Source organism: Leptonychotes weddellii, chromosome 10 (assembly GCF_054177405.1).
Source record: "Leptonychotes weddellii isolate Sample4059 chromosome 10, ASM5417740v2, whole genome shotgun sequence".
Classification (NCBI taxonomy): Eukaryota; Metazoa; Chordata; class Mammalia; order Carnivora; family Phocidae; genus Leptonychotes; species Leptonychotes weddellii.
This window is the reverse complement of record NC_138378.1, coordinates 121,169,141-121,182,409: the sequence shown is the minus strand read 5'-3', so window position 1 is coordinate 121,182,409 and position 13,269 is coordinate 121,169,141. Positions and strand designations below refer to the sequence as shown.

Here is a 13,269-nt window from a genome sequence, read left to right as displayed (position 1 = left end):
AGGCACAGAGAGGCTGACTAACTTGCCTGTGATCACGTGATCTGACCCAGGTTGTCTGGCTCTGGGGTGCGTGCTCCAAATCACACGCCTGCCCAGCGTCTTTGCTCCGTCCAGCAGGAGCACGTCTTCCTGTGTCTGAAGTGGCCTCTCGCACAGGCCGATCCTGGAGATGGGGTCATGCCTGTGCTCCGTTGCACCAGCTCCCTCCTCAGACCCCGGTGGCCAGGTGATGGCAGCTGACCGCTCAGCGTGGGTGGGAGAGGGAAACCAGGTCTCGCACCATCACGCCACGGGAGCGTCTCTCTTAACGCCGACACGGCTCGGAGGGAGACAAGACAGAAGTAGTGTAGGGACCCGTTGCCAGTGCGTGCGTGTGACGTGAGTCTCCCCGGTGTCACCTGCTTCTCACCGTGTGAACACCCACCGCACGTCACGGACGCCATGGCCTCTCGTATGGCGTGACCCGGATGGAAGTCCGTGCTTCTCCTGCTGCTTCACTGATGACACGGCAGGTGGTTCTCTTTCTGGAAGAAAGACAAGCAGTTGGTCCTGGAAGAGGGAGTGTGTTGGTCTCTGGCCAAAAGGGTGTTCGTGGCTAATTTCAGCGTGTAATTTCTATGTGTTCTTTTACGTGCCAGCTTAAAGCCTGGCCCTGCCTCCGAAGAGCGGTAACCCCGTGGGCCATGACTGGTTGGTGCCAAAGAGAGAAGGGGAGAGACAGCGCGAGGGTGCCTGCAGTCCCCTCAGGTCCCCCCACCATCACCCCAGCAGATAAGCACCGCCCTTGAGCATCCTCTCTCATCCTCTGGGCGGCCACGTGGTGCCCCTGAAGGCATCCCTTCCCTTCCCGAGCTGGCTCCACGTAGAAGCGAGGCTGCTTCCAGCCAGACTTCGCCCCCCCAGGCACTTTGGAGCCTGGAGAGGTTTGTCTTTTTCTTTTCTTTTGGAAGACTACACCTTTATTTATTGTTTTAATTCAGTTTAATTAACATATAGTGTATTATCAGTTGTAGAGGCCGAGTTCAGTGATTCATCAGTTGCATACACTGCTGTTCCATGTGATGTGGAGTTTAAGAGAGGTCTGTGTCTGACCCCGCTGTGGGTCAGGGTGGCTCGGTCTGGGCTCGCTCCTCTGCCAGGTGTGTGTCTGAGCTCCTGCCGTGCACGGACGGGAGCACAGCATGCCGCGTCCTCTGCGAGCGTCCTGGGTGTCCTGGGCGCGTGCTTGTCTCTCCCCGTCGTGTTCCGTTTGAGCCGCTCGTCAGTACATTATGGTCATGCAGAATTAAATGGCAGGAAGTCTGTGTTCATGCTGAAATTTATTTACTCAAGACATACAAAATCTAAAAATAGGAAAAGCCCGCACAGTACTCTTGGGACAGCATGGACTTGGTGGGTTAAAGTTAGCGCCGTGGCTGGATTACTTGCATGCAGCTCTGCTCTTGGCATGGCCAGTGGTCCTCGGCTTTCCCCTCAAAAATGAGAGGTCACAGGTTAGACCATAGGACTTGGACGTTGGAGGTTCCACCCAACACCAGCAAGCTGGTTTTTTGAGTCCATCACAACAAATGAGAAACCCAAGGAAAGATTTAAACTGGAGGCTGTTGGCCAACACGGTTCCCTGCATGCTCTGTGTTCTTTCCTGGGCCATTCAGCCCCCCTCGCCCCGGGTGTGCCAGAGGTCGACCACCCACAGTGACCATGATGATCGTGGGGTCGCCATCAACACGCAAGCAGCACTCACACCGGAACACATGCTGTGCGGCGTGTTTTACACTCGTTACGCCCCTTAATGCTCACAGTAACTCTCGAGGTGATGGCGTCCCCATCGTACAGATGTGGAGGCTGAGCCTCACAGGACTAAGTCACCAGGCTGTGACAGTGAGCTGGCAGGGGAGCCTGGACTAGAACAGGTCATCCGGTTCCAGAAACCCGGTCCCTGCTCCTCCATGGAGTCAAACTACAGCCTCTTCTGCTCCGCCAGAGTGCAGTGTTCCCTGCTACCCTGGGAAAGTGGCCCTCCCGAAATCGCCGTTGTGTGGCGACCCCTGCTGGCCTTGCTCTGCAGAGCTTGGTCCCCGTGGGCCCAGGGAGCGGAGGGCTCTTCATGGGTGAGGAGTCAAAACCACGAAGTAGCATCTCCTCGGGTGGTGCCCTCCACCTGCCCCCTCCCTCAGTTCTCCTTCCTCAGCCTGCACCCCTTCCCCCAGCCTCCTGCCTGACCCGGGTCGGTGGTGTTGAGCTCCGGGGCACGGACTCAGCGCAGCCCTCACGCACATGGCTTGGCCCGATGGTGTCCGGCTTTGGGTCTGGAGCCGGGCCACCCCCAGGCCACCCCCTCGTGTCTTCAGCACAGACTGGGACAGGCGGGAGGTCAGAGCGTGGTGGCCTCGGATTGATCAGAAGCCTTGATGCTGGTCTAAGAAGCTTTCCTCAAGGACAGTCTACAAAACCGGAGTCCTCATTTCTGCGAAGAAAGCAGAGTAATTCAGTTCACATTCCCCGAAGAGTTCTCTATCCTGTGTGTTTTCAGTGCTTGGGTAGTGTCTGTGGTTGGTCTTCAAGGTCGTTTTTCCAGGCTGGAGGTCAGCAGTGGCTGTAGAGTGAAATGCCTGGGAAGGGGTGAACGTGGACGCCAGGGCCGTGCAGGTCGCCGTCCCTTGGGAAGAAAGTCAGCAGGGGCAGTGCAGGCTGCTTAGAGCAGAGTGCGTTTGTGCCGGCAGCAGCCTCGGGTCCGTGCCGTCCGCCCACTGCTGCGAGCAGGCTCAGGCCCAGCGTGGATTTCCCAAACGAGAACAGACAGCCTTCCGTGGCAGCCGCAGTGAGCGGTGGGAGGCGCCCAGGAGCAGCTGGGGGTAGATGAGGAACCACCTGCCACCCATGGCTTCAGCCCAGTTGGGCCAGCGTCCTCTCTGCAGTTCGGAGCTCTGTCACCCACCTTATTGGGGGACAGCCGAGATAGAGGTCTCCCCTTGATTCCACTCTGTGCCACCTTAACCACAGGAGGGCACCGGACCTGGGGTGTCCCGGGGACACCGGACCTGGGGTGTCAAGGCTTGCTATGGTTTCTCAGTGGTTATCTTGGTCCCGCAGCCATAACATGGGAAATATTAATGACCTAATACTAATTTTCGAAGCCAGCCTGCAGAATTACAGTTGCAGCATGGCCTCAGTGAAATGAATCATGTCTACTGAAGGGAAATTGCAGCATCTTGTTAGCTGTGTGGGTGACAGGAACATAGGCCATTTTGTTCTTTTGTGTTTTCTCAGTCTTATGTTAGCACATATTAATTTTATAATGAGGTGTTTTTCTACTGAATAAAGCTGCACGAGCCTGCAGGGAAAAGGGAGGTAAAGGTAAGCCGGTGGTGCAGCTGGTGACCGGAAGGCAGGCCAGAGGCGGGTCTGGCTCCGGTAAGCAGGGCAGTGCGTGGTCCTCGGCGGCCGTAAGCCAGTCATGGCCCAGAGGAGGCAGGCTTTCCCTAACATGGAAGACTCCCCAGAGGATGGTTATAGACTCTGCGCATCCGACCAGTGAGCCCGAGATTAGGTCGTGGTCATGAATCCGGCCACGGGCCCAGCTTCAGCATAAAGTCACCCGTGATCCTTACCAGGTGGTCCAGGGCACCGGTTTTGCTGTAAGGTAGTAAATGTTTGCTTCGGTGTAATTGTATCAATGAAGAGTGACGTGTACCTCGATTTACACAAACCTGCCGTGCTCCCAGGGCGTAGAAATACTGACATTTCCAGCCCTGCTTGCGTAAGTGGATCCAGTCCACAAATAATGGTGCCGGAGTAGCTTGCGGTATGAGTTGCTGATACAGACACACGGGCTGTGGTTTTGAGTTCAGCTCCGTCCCTCCCACAATCCAGGTGAGCCTGGCAGAGGGTACCGTGTCAGAGAGGTGCTAGTTTAGAGAGACCCGCCCCACCCCAGCAGAAGCAGCCCGGGGGAAGACACGTGTTTGTGCCTTCTGGAAAAGTGGGGTGGATGTGGTTGGCTCTCTACTGACGAGGGCTAGTAAGGCAGAGGTGAGCGCTTTGTTTCCAGGAAGGGTTAATATCTTTTAGTTAAGAATGGAGCCAAGGACAGCCATTGTCAGCCCCTGCCAGCCAGCTTCTCGGGGAAGTGCTCGAGGAGGCTGGCCATCAGCATGCCGACGGCGTCTGGCCGCTGCCAGGCCTCACCTGACCCAGACAGCACCGGTGCACCATTTCGCTCCAGCAGAGAGCAAATTGATTGTGGCTAATCAGATAAGGTGGGAGTGATTGGCAAGTGGAGACAGGTGACTGAGAGATTGGAGACGGCCCCTGCTTCCTGGCTCAGGGCGGCGTCCCTGCCCTTTGCTGCTGGTGCTCGGGCTCCCAGGGCTGTGCGTGCTCAGAGGGCACAAGCAGGAGAGGGCTGGAGCGTCCCCGTTGTTGGGGATCAGGGCGGGAGAGGCTTAGGCTCCTGGCCCTGTGCATGTTCAGAGTGTACGCTCACAGGAGCCCACAAGTGTCCCTGGCATTGGGGTTTTGCAAGATTTGTCTTAACTCATGGTGGAAATTCACACCTTTAGAAACTTCAGATTGCATCATTGCATATCTTAGGACACGGACTTGGGAATGTGAGCCGTTCCCTCAGCAGCTGCAACGTAGCATGAAATCTGATGCAGCAGAAGTGAGCCACAAGTCCACAGGAGTTAGCAAACGATCCAGCCCCGACTCATGCATGATAACCCAGCAGAAAGCGGGCCTCGGCGGAATGGGGAGGCCTGGAATTCTGCATTCCTAGCTGGTGTATCTTGGCATTGTGTAGTCTCTCCTGTGATCTGCATGGGAAGAAGAGAACATTCTTTCAAGGTGTGAAGCCCCGAAGGACACTGTCTGTCCTTAGTCAGTGGTTGGGAGGGGCTGGAGTCAGGCAGACGGGAACGCTTTCCAGGGGCAACTCTGGCTCTTCCTGGCAGAGTGACTGGCGTTCGTAAGCCCCGAGCTCCTCACCTGTAGATGCGGGGTGTCACCAGCTGCCTCGGGGCTGTGTGCAGGTTAGATCGGGGTTTGAACAAGCGACTTGGCGTGGTGCCTGGTCCATGCGAGTGTTTAATATTCCTTGAGTGGCTTGAAGCGGCTCCAAGAAACCTCTTTTCACTTTGGAAGGCCTCTTTTCTAAAAGTTCCCCTAGGAGATGGTGGTGAGGATGGGTAGGTCCCAGGACTTTCTAGGGAAATCTGAGCCCCCCAGGGCAGACGTGCTCTCACTTTAGTCTGGACTCAGGTAGGTTGTTAGTCTTTGGGTCCTTGAATTAGGGCCAGCCACCAGTTGTCTGTACACAGGATGCTTCATGCATAAAACCCATTCCCCAAAACTACCCCATGCCACCTGCAGCCCGTGACAGCCCACCAAAGGGAGAGGTACGAGGCTCCTTCCCCAGAGCTTTCCCACAAACTGTGGTCCCCAGGCCATCATCGGTCCCCAGCGTGTCACCTGAAGCTCACCAAAGTGCAGGGTTTGGGGTCACACCATAAGCATAAAAATCAGAACCTGAAGTTTAAAATACCAGATGCCAAGGTCATGTGTATGCTCCAGGGTCCATGAACTTAGAGGATTTCTGGAGGAGTGTAAATGGGGTGCACCTTGTGGACCAGGCCGGTGCATCCTGCCTTGCTCGTTGTGGGGAGCAGACCCAGGAGTGCTTGCCAGCGTCCGACCTGGACATGGGCCTTGGTCATTTTGTCAAGGACAGAAGGGATGGGGAACGGAAATGGGACCTTACCACAGTTGCAGACTAGACAGTTCGGGCTTTGGTTGCCCGTGTTTTGCATCACTTTCCTTTACAGAACTAACGTTCTGGAGGTGAGCACACTGTGACTGTATGAAGTCTGCATATCGGCATCAGAGGGGTTGGGGGCTCCCACTGTCTTTCCTGTGACATTTCTCCTCTTCTGCTGCCGCCCCAGAGTAGCCTGCCCCTTCCCCTGCTGGCTCTCCCCCCACCTCCCTCCCGAGTCACTGCTCCAGCCCCGAGACTCCTGGCGTCCTGTGATTCAGCCCAGGCTGCAGATACAGTAGCCCCAGAGGTGGGTCCTCGGCAGCCCACAGAGATGCCATGGTGCGAGGCCAACCCGTGACCTTGCCCTAACAGTGTCTATGGCCTGCCTCTGCTTAGACACCCACTCCTCCCCCTGCGTCCCACCCAGTGACCAGGAGGTGCCGTGCCACCTGCGCTTCTTCTTCAGCAGTTCTTGCCCCTTCTCCTTTCCCGTCCACCCTCCATTCCAGCCAAGGTTAGTTAAATCAGTAGCACCGTCAAGACTTCCTTTCCTGGCCCCAGTTTGTTTTCATGATCCTTTATCAGAAGACAGATTAGCTGAAAAATGTCATTTGACCCAGTTTAGACCCCACTAGATAACCTCTGCGGTTCCGGCTTTGACCCCGGCATGTCAGGAGTCAGTGAGAGACTCCTGCAGGTGCAGAGAGGCCCAGCTCACCCTCCTTGCTGTGTCCATGGGGACCAGGCGTGTGAACACCCAAAGCCAGTTCTTCATCGGGGTGGGTCATTGAGGGAGATGTTAACTGGCAAGACAATCTGATGAACAAAAGAATTTTTCCCAAAAGCACATGCCCATGCCCTGAAGGCAGTAATGACAGAGCTGTGATATAATCTTTCTTCAATTAACACTTTTTCTCCCCAGCAAAGTCTTTACTCTCCATGCTTTGCTATCCTCATCCTGCCACTCAAAAAACACATTCTCTACCCAGATTCCAGTGGTAACAGCCTTTTTTCTTTTCAAGAAAAGCCAAACCACAAAAGAAGCAACCCAAAGTTATGATCCAAACCGTGGAAACCATATAAAGTGACAGTTGCTCAGAAAGTATTTAAAAAGGCCACGCCCGTCCTGGTGCCCTGGAGGAATGAGACTGATCTTTTCACAGAAGTGAATAGTCATCCTCGTGTGTAACATACTTGATGCTTTTCTTAAAAAGAGAAAACAGCTACCCTATGTCTCATGTCTCAGAGGGCTTTATGAGCATCATAAACCCAATCTCCACCATCGGCTAGGGAGCGGCTTCCCCTCCGCTATGCCTCCCTGTGTGGTGAATGGCGATATTTAAAATGTGTCCATGTGAAACATTCCTTGACAAATTGGTTTTCAGACAGAGAAATCTGCTCCTCTTAGGATATATTATGACAAAGTCTAGAAGCAAATTCATTTTTTATGATTTTGTTGTTCTTATTTGGAATTACCGCAGATCCTAACAAATTTGGAGCAAGGCTTAGCTGAAGACGGAAGCATGAGCAGCATCACACAGGAGAACAGACAAGGTCAGTGGCCAGACTTTTCATTAAATAATTATCGAGAGTTGTCAGAAGATTCGGCCCCCAAAGCTTTTCTTGTGTCTCATCCTTTGCATTGGTCCTTGCATGCATTCATTTGCTCGTTCCTGTTTTGGGAAGCCAAGCACAGGCCTGGCACTGTTGATACATGAGCAAATGTAGGTGTGAGGGCTGCCCAGAGGCAGCCCCGTTGGGTGCAGAGGACCTGCCTACACCCAGTAATCCAGAAACCAGTGTGGCTTCCACACTAGGCAGGTGCTGGGACAGAGAGGAGCCCAGGCCTTCCTGGGAGGGGCGTCCTTCGGGGGGGGGGGTTGCCCACCAGAACTACAGACTTGGCAGGGGGAGCGTGAGGCCCTACAGTCCTGCAGAGGAGAGGAAGAGGGCCCTGTACACAGCCGACGAGGCCAGGCTGACAAATTCAGGCTTGACGCTGAGCACTGGGCTGCTGGGAGCTGATTACATTTTGAGATCATGCTGGCCATGGGGCGCCTGGGTGGCTCAGTCGTTAAGCGTCTGCCTTCGGCTCAGGTCATGATCCCAGGGTCCTGGGATCGGGCCCCACATCGGGCTCCCTGCTCGGCGGGAAGCCTGCTTCTCCCTCTCCCACTCCCCCTGCTTGTGTTCCCTCTCTAGCTGTTTCTCTCTCTGTCAAATAAATAAATAAAATCTTAAAAAAAAAAACAAAGAGATCATGCTGGCCACAACTTCTTGAGAACATTAAGGATGAACTTCTAATTATGCTTCAAAACCCAACTCAAATGGCACCTCCCTGAGAAGCCCCTCACCTACCACTCCTTCCTCAGGGCCTGTCCTTCCCTTTCCCCAGAGCGTCGGTCCCACTTTGTCTCACCTCCAGGGGCAGTTTCCACCTCTCTGTGCCTCACTTGGAGCGGACTCTGCAGACCACTGGCCAGCATGCATTACTCTGGCAAGCGGTGGGCCTCCTCTGAAGCTGCTCGGGGAAGAACGATGGGCCGAAAGCAGGCGAAAGTGTTCCCCTGGGGAGGGGAATACTGCAGGTGGAGAGCCGTGCTGGTGCCCCCGGGGGTGTGGTGGGCCTGGCCGCACTCAGGAGCATGAGAAGGGAGAACAGCGTGGGCAGGAGATGTTTGCCTTTGGGGCCAACAGCCCTGGGCTACATCTATGCTTTAAATATAGCGTCCTTTGAGAAATCCCAAAGGACAGCCAGGTGTGTAGGGGAGAGTGTGTGTGTGTACGCACACATCCTTCCCAGCAGTGTGTACATGTGTATGTGCACGCACACGTCCTCAGCAGTGTGTGTGGACGTGTGTGTGTGGACATGCGCGCGCATGTCCCTCCCAGCAGTGCAGCTGCAGGCCGGTTAGCAAGGAGAGAGGTTGCTCACCCTCCAACATCTCGTTCTCTGGTATTGTCTGCACGTGGTCACTTTTCCCCACTGAGGGCCTGTTTTAGGGGAATTAACAGGTAGTTACTAGATCTCAGAAAGCAGTTCGGAGAGACCTCAGGGTCATAACAGATAAACAGATTTTCAAGTGAATGGGGAAGAATTTTAGCACTTGAAAGAAGTCTGTGGAGATAAATTGCGGTTCACTGAGACAGCCCATATTTTATGTTCATTAACAAAAGATACTGTTCAGAATTTTTCTTTTCACAAAGATGATGTTGTAAGCAGCTAATGTATTTTTTTTTCAAAGATTTATTTATTTATTTGAGAGAGCGAGAATGAGAGAGAGAGAGAGTACATGAGTGGGGGAGGGTCAGAGGGAGAAGCAGGCTCCTCGCCGAGCAGGGAGCCTGATGCGGGACTCGATCCCGGGACTCCGGGATCATGACCTGAGCGGAAGGCAGTCGCCCAACCAACTGAGCCACCCAGGCGCCCGCAGCTAATGTATTTTTAATTGCTGAAAGGCGAAGTGAGTTAAGTTCTTAATTCTGGCAATTAAGTTTATTGTGTTCTGAAGTAGTCCAAGAATAAGCATAATTTCTAGGCAGTTGTTACCCCACAATTGGCCATCGGTCCTGGCAGCAGTGGGACGGTCAGATTCGGGGTGAGGCGGGCTCACTGGAGTATGGTTGTTCACGTACGCCCCCAGCCCTCAGCTGAACCATCTGACCCGGCCAATGTGCCCCCGCCACCTGCCTCCCCACCCCTGCCCTCCTCCCCCTCACCCTCCTCCCCATCCTGGTCCTGCTGTGCTCCCCTGTCCTCCCCACTCCCACCATGCTCCCCTGTCCCCCCCCATTCCCGCCTTCCTCCTGGGCCATGTGTGTGACCACACGCCACCACTGGGCAGACACCCTGTGGGGAGCTGGCTTTGGTTCTGCATCATTGCCCATCTCCTCCCTCCCATGTGAGGGTGCTCCTGGCCTTTTAGGCAGCAGTTCTGTGCCCTTCTCACACTGATGCTCACAGAGTCTGGGAGGCAGGGTGGTAGTTACAGTTTCCATCTGAGAGGTTCTGCAGTGGGGCCTGGAGAAGGCCGATCCCAGGACACAGAGCTCGATGTGCAGACACCCTGGTGGGCCAGCCATCTGCCAGCCCCACAGCCGGGGGCTTGTGGCTGGACTGCACCCCCAGGCAGGTGGGCGGCGCCTCCCACAGGTCACCTGGAAAGGGGTCCAGTGTCTGGACAGTGACCCAACCACAGGTAGACCCATGTGTTCATTCTCTGTGAGCATGGTCCTGGCTGGGCTGTGTGGTCTCCTGTCAGCCCTGAAGCTGACCCGTTAGCCTCCTGTTCTTGCTTTGTGCCTTCTGCATCCACTCTCCACCCCGAGCCAAGAGCGCCGGCCTGATGCCCTGCACTCAGCAGCCACGGTGACAAGACCGTGGCCGAGGGCTGGGACGTGGCCCCGACATGCACACGCTCACCGCTGCCCTTCTCTTGCAGCCTCCATTCAGCTGTGGCGGTCCCGACTAGGCCGGGTGATGTGCTCCATGGCAAACTGCCTGCTCCTGATGAAGGTACGTCCGTTCTGGAGGGGGGTGTCAGCAGAAGCTGCGCGGGGTGGCTGGGACCCTGATGAGGAGGTGCCCCGCGGTGAGCAGGAGGCTTAGCCCAAGGTGGGGTGCAGGGAGAGCTGCGGCGGGAATCGCTTAGCCCCAGACCCCTTCAGGTCAGCCCAAGGTCATTCCTGAGCTTGATCTTCAGCACAGCAGAGCAGGCAGTTTGTCGTGGCGGGGTGAGTCCCATAACTGGCCCCAGTGCGACAGCCATGTTACACATCCGCCCCTCACAGCCCCGTGTGTGAGGCTCGTGCCCTGGGCGCGGAGCGGAGGGCTTGGCTATGGGCGTGCATTCCCAGCACAGCCCTGCGCCCACTCGGTCAGGGAGGGGACGGGTGCTCTGAACCCGCTTTAGAGCAGCCTGCCCTGGGGGCGCAGGTGGCCCCTGTAGGGGTGGGACACGAGGGCGCAGACGGTGACCTTGCAGCGTCCTTCATGTCCCGGGGCCCCAGGCGCCGGCTCTGAAGAGGCTCAGAGCTGTCTTTGAATCCCTTCCGGCTCTGACGTTCACGCAGCACCCCTCCGCACACGGGGCGAAGGACGGTGTGGGGTGAAGGAGCTCAGGGCGTTCTCCCTGCTGTGTGCGCAGCCGGTGTTTCTGAGCAGGTGGCTGCCCGAGTGGTGCCATCCCTCGTGGTCTTGCCCCCGGTGTGTGTGTGTGGGCAGGAAGGAGTGTGTTCCCTCAGTGAGCAGGTCCCTCCCTGGAGCCGGGCCCTGTCCCCTCCGCCCCACGCTCCAGCCTCCCGCCCTGGGGCCACTGCCACTACATGGGAAGCCCACGGCTTGGACAAAGAAAGAGCAGATCGTTCGTTCACAGGACTGATGTTTCATGAATCATGGGGCTAAGACTGCCCAGGAGGGAAGTTACCTGTTCCACTGGTAGATTTTTATTTGAAGATTACGGGAGAAAAGTGCTCTTACTGGTTTTTCCATGGTGGTAACAGTACCGTCAAGCACCCCACGTAAGTTTTCTGCCTACGTCGTTGGGACCCAAGACAGAGCCTGTTACTGTTTCAAAAGTACTTTATGGTGAATGCAGGTTAATTGGAATTTTCCACTAATCTTCCATTTTCATGAGTTAAAAAGGGAACATTGTGCAGTGGAAGCCTGAGCGAGCACGTGCGTGCGCGTTCTCTGGCCACGTGGGGCGCGTGCACGGCCCTCGTGTGCTGCTCATGTCCAACCGCGAGTTATATCATCAGCCACTCAGTTCTTGTCGGTAACGTGTCTGTTACGGTGAAATAAATATTAACTTTTTTATGACAAGAAATCCACTCATACGTTTCAGCCCCAAATACCAGCAGGACGTGCCGTTGGGCCTGGGGACGGGTGTGCCGTGGCCGGGGACGTTTGCACAGTCCCACGTTTTAAATGCCACTCCCTTTCCTTAGACCCGTGGTAGTGTGAGGGCGCCACGCTGGCTGACCAGCACCTACTGCTTCACTGTGCCGCAGGGACCCCCTCTCCCGGCCCCACGTAGGCATCAGCTGAGGGACCACGCAGCCACGTAAACCAGCCTCTTCCGCTTCAGTCATCCACACAAACCCTCTCTGCCTGCAAACAGTTGTAAATCCAGTTTCGCGGCCACCAAACCAGCGTAGCTGCTAAAGGGAGAAGGGTGAGCACTGAGCTAGAATAGGCCTGTCCTGTAAGCAGCTCACAAGTGGCCTTTCCCAGAGCCAGTCTGTGTGGTCTGCAGTGGGGTAAACTCTCAAAAGAGCTCATCTGAGGGGCGCCTGGGTGGCTCAGACGGTTAAGCGTCTGCCTCCTCCTGGGATCAAGTCCCGTGTCCAGCTCCCTGCTCCACGGGGAGCCTGCTTCTCCCTCTCTCCCCTGCTCGTGCTCTCTCTCTCACTATCTCGCTCTCAAATAAATAAAAATTTAAAAATGTAAAAAAAAGATCGTTTGAGCCATTTTCCCTTTAAGAGACTGTATTCCCTCCACTTCCAGCAAATAAACCATGTCAAGCAATGATAATCAATTTCAGGAAGCTCTGTGGCACACTTCCACTCTGCTTCATTTGCAAATAGTCTCCGCGAAACATTCCGGAGCCCGTCCCCGAGGCCACAGGCGCTCCCGGGCCATCTCCCATCCAGGCCCTGCAGGAGCAGGCCCCACTAGCGCAGCTGGCCTGGTGGCGGTCCCTCCGCCTCCGTGGTCTGACCTCCTACCGGGAAGCCAGCTTTCCCACGTGCATTCCACGCCGGTGGATCTGCCCTGGTTTATTCTCCCAGGAGCGTCGTGTTTGCACAGATCCACGGCAGAATAACTCCATCAGGGATCATTGCTTGGTTTCTGAAAGCTGTCCTTTCATGTCAAATCATCTTCGGAAAACTGACTCCTGGCCTCAGGTGCTGAAACAGAGCTGTGAGGCAGTGACATTGGCTTCCATGGGCTTGCACTTCTGTGGAAGTGGGCATGTCCCCGCCCTCCACATCCTGGCTCTGGCTGTCCACGGTGCCAGCTGGAGTGACACAGGAGCCAAGATTTGGGGCACAAGTGTCAGTGACACTCGAGCACTAACAGGAACTTCAGACCTGCCTTTTGCTCACTCGAAAGCAGCAGTAATGGGCAGGTGTTGAATTACAGCAGGTGACTTCCCCCCTGGAGCTCGTGGGGGCACCCCGTGCACACTCAGCTGGGGCCTCAGCCACCTTAGGGCCCTGAACCAGCTACCGAGCAGTGGGAGGCACTGCCTCCCCCACAAGAGGTGCCTCTCAACATACACTTGCTCATACGAGCTCACGCTTGTGCACACACTCATGTACCCGCTTGCTCTCACACTCGTGCTTGCATGTGCACACTTGCTCACGCTTGTGCACACACTCGTGTACCCGCTTGCTTTCTCACTCACACTTGCATGTGGACACTTGCTCATGCTTGTGCACACACTCATGTACCCGCTTGCTTTCTCACACTTGCATGCGCACACTTCTTTACGCTTGTGCACACACTC

General features: G+C 55.6%; 1 protein-coding gene across 4 annotated transcripts in view; it reads left to right on the top strand.

Annotated features, from left to right (window-relative positions):
* TRAPPC12 (trafficking protein particle complex subunit 12) overlaps positions 1-13,269 on the top strand; it is an 85,561-nt gene that overhangs the window by 60,675 nt on the left and 11,617 nt on the right. For 3 of the 4 annotated variants that reach the window (XM_081797259.1, XM_081797257.1, XM_081797261.1), the window contains exons 7-8: positions 7,237-7,309; positions 10,198-10,271. In XM_081797259.1, coding sequence (XP_081653385.1) covers positions 7,237-7,309; positions 10,198-10,271 — 147 coding nt within the window. Of the gene's footprint in view, positions 1-7,236; positions 7,310-8,180; positions 9,064-10,197; positions 10,272-13,269 lie in introns of those variants that run through there. The other variant, XM_081797260.1, reaches the window with a different exon arrangement.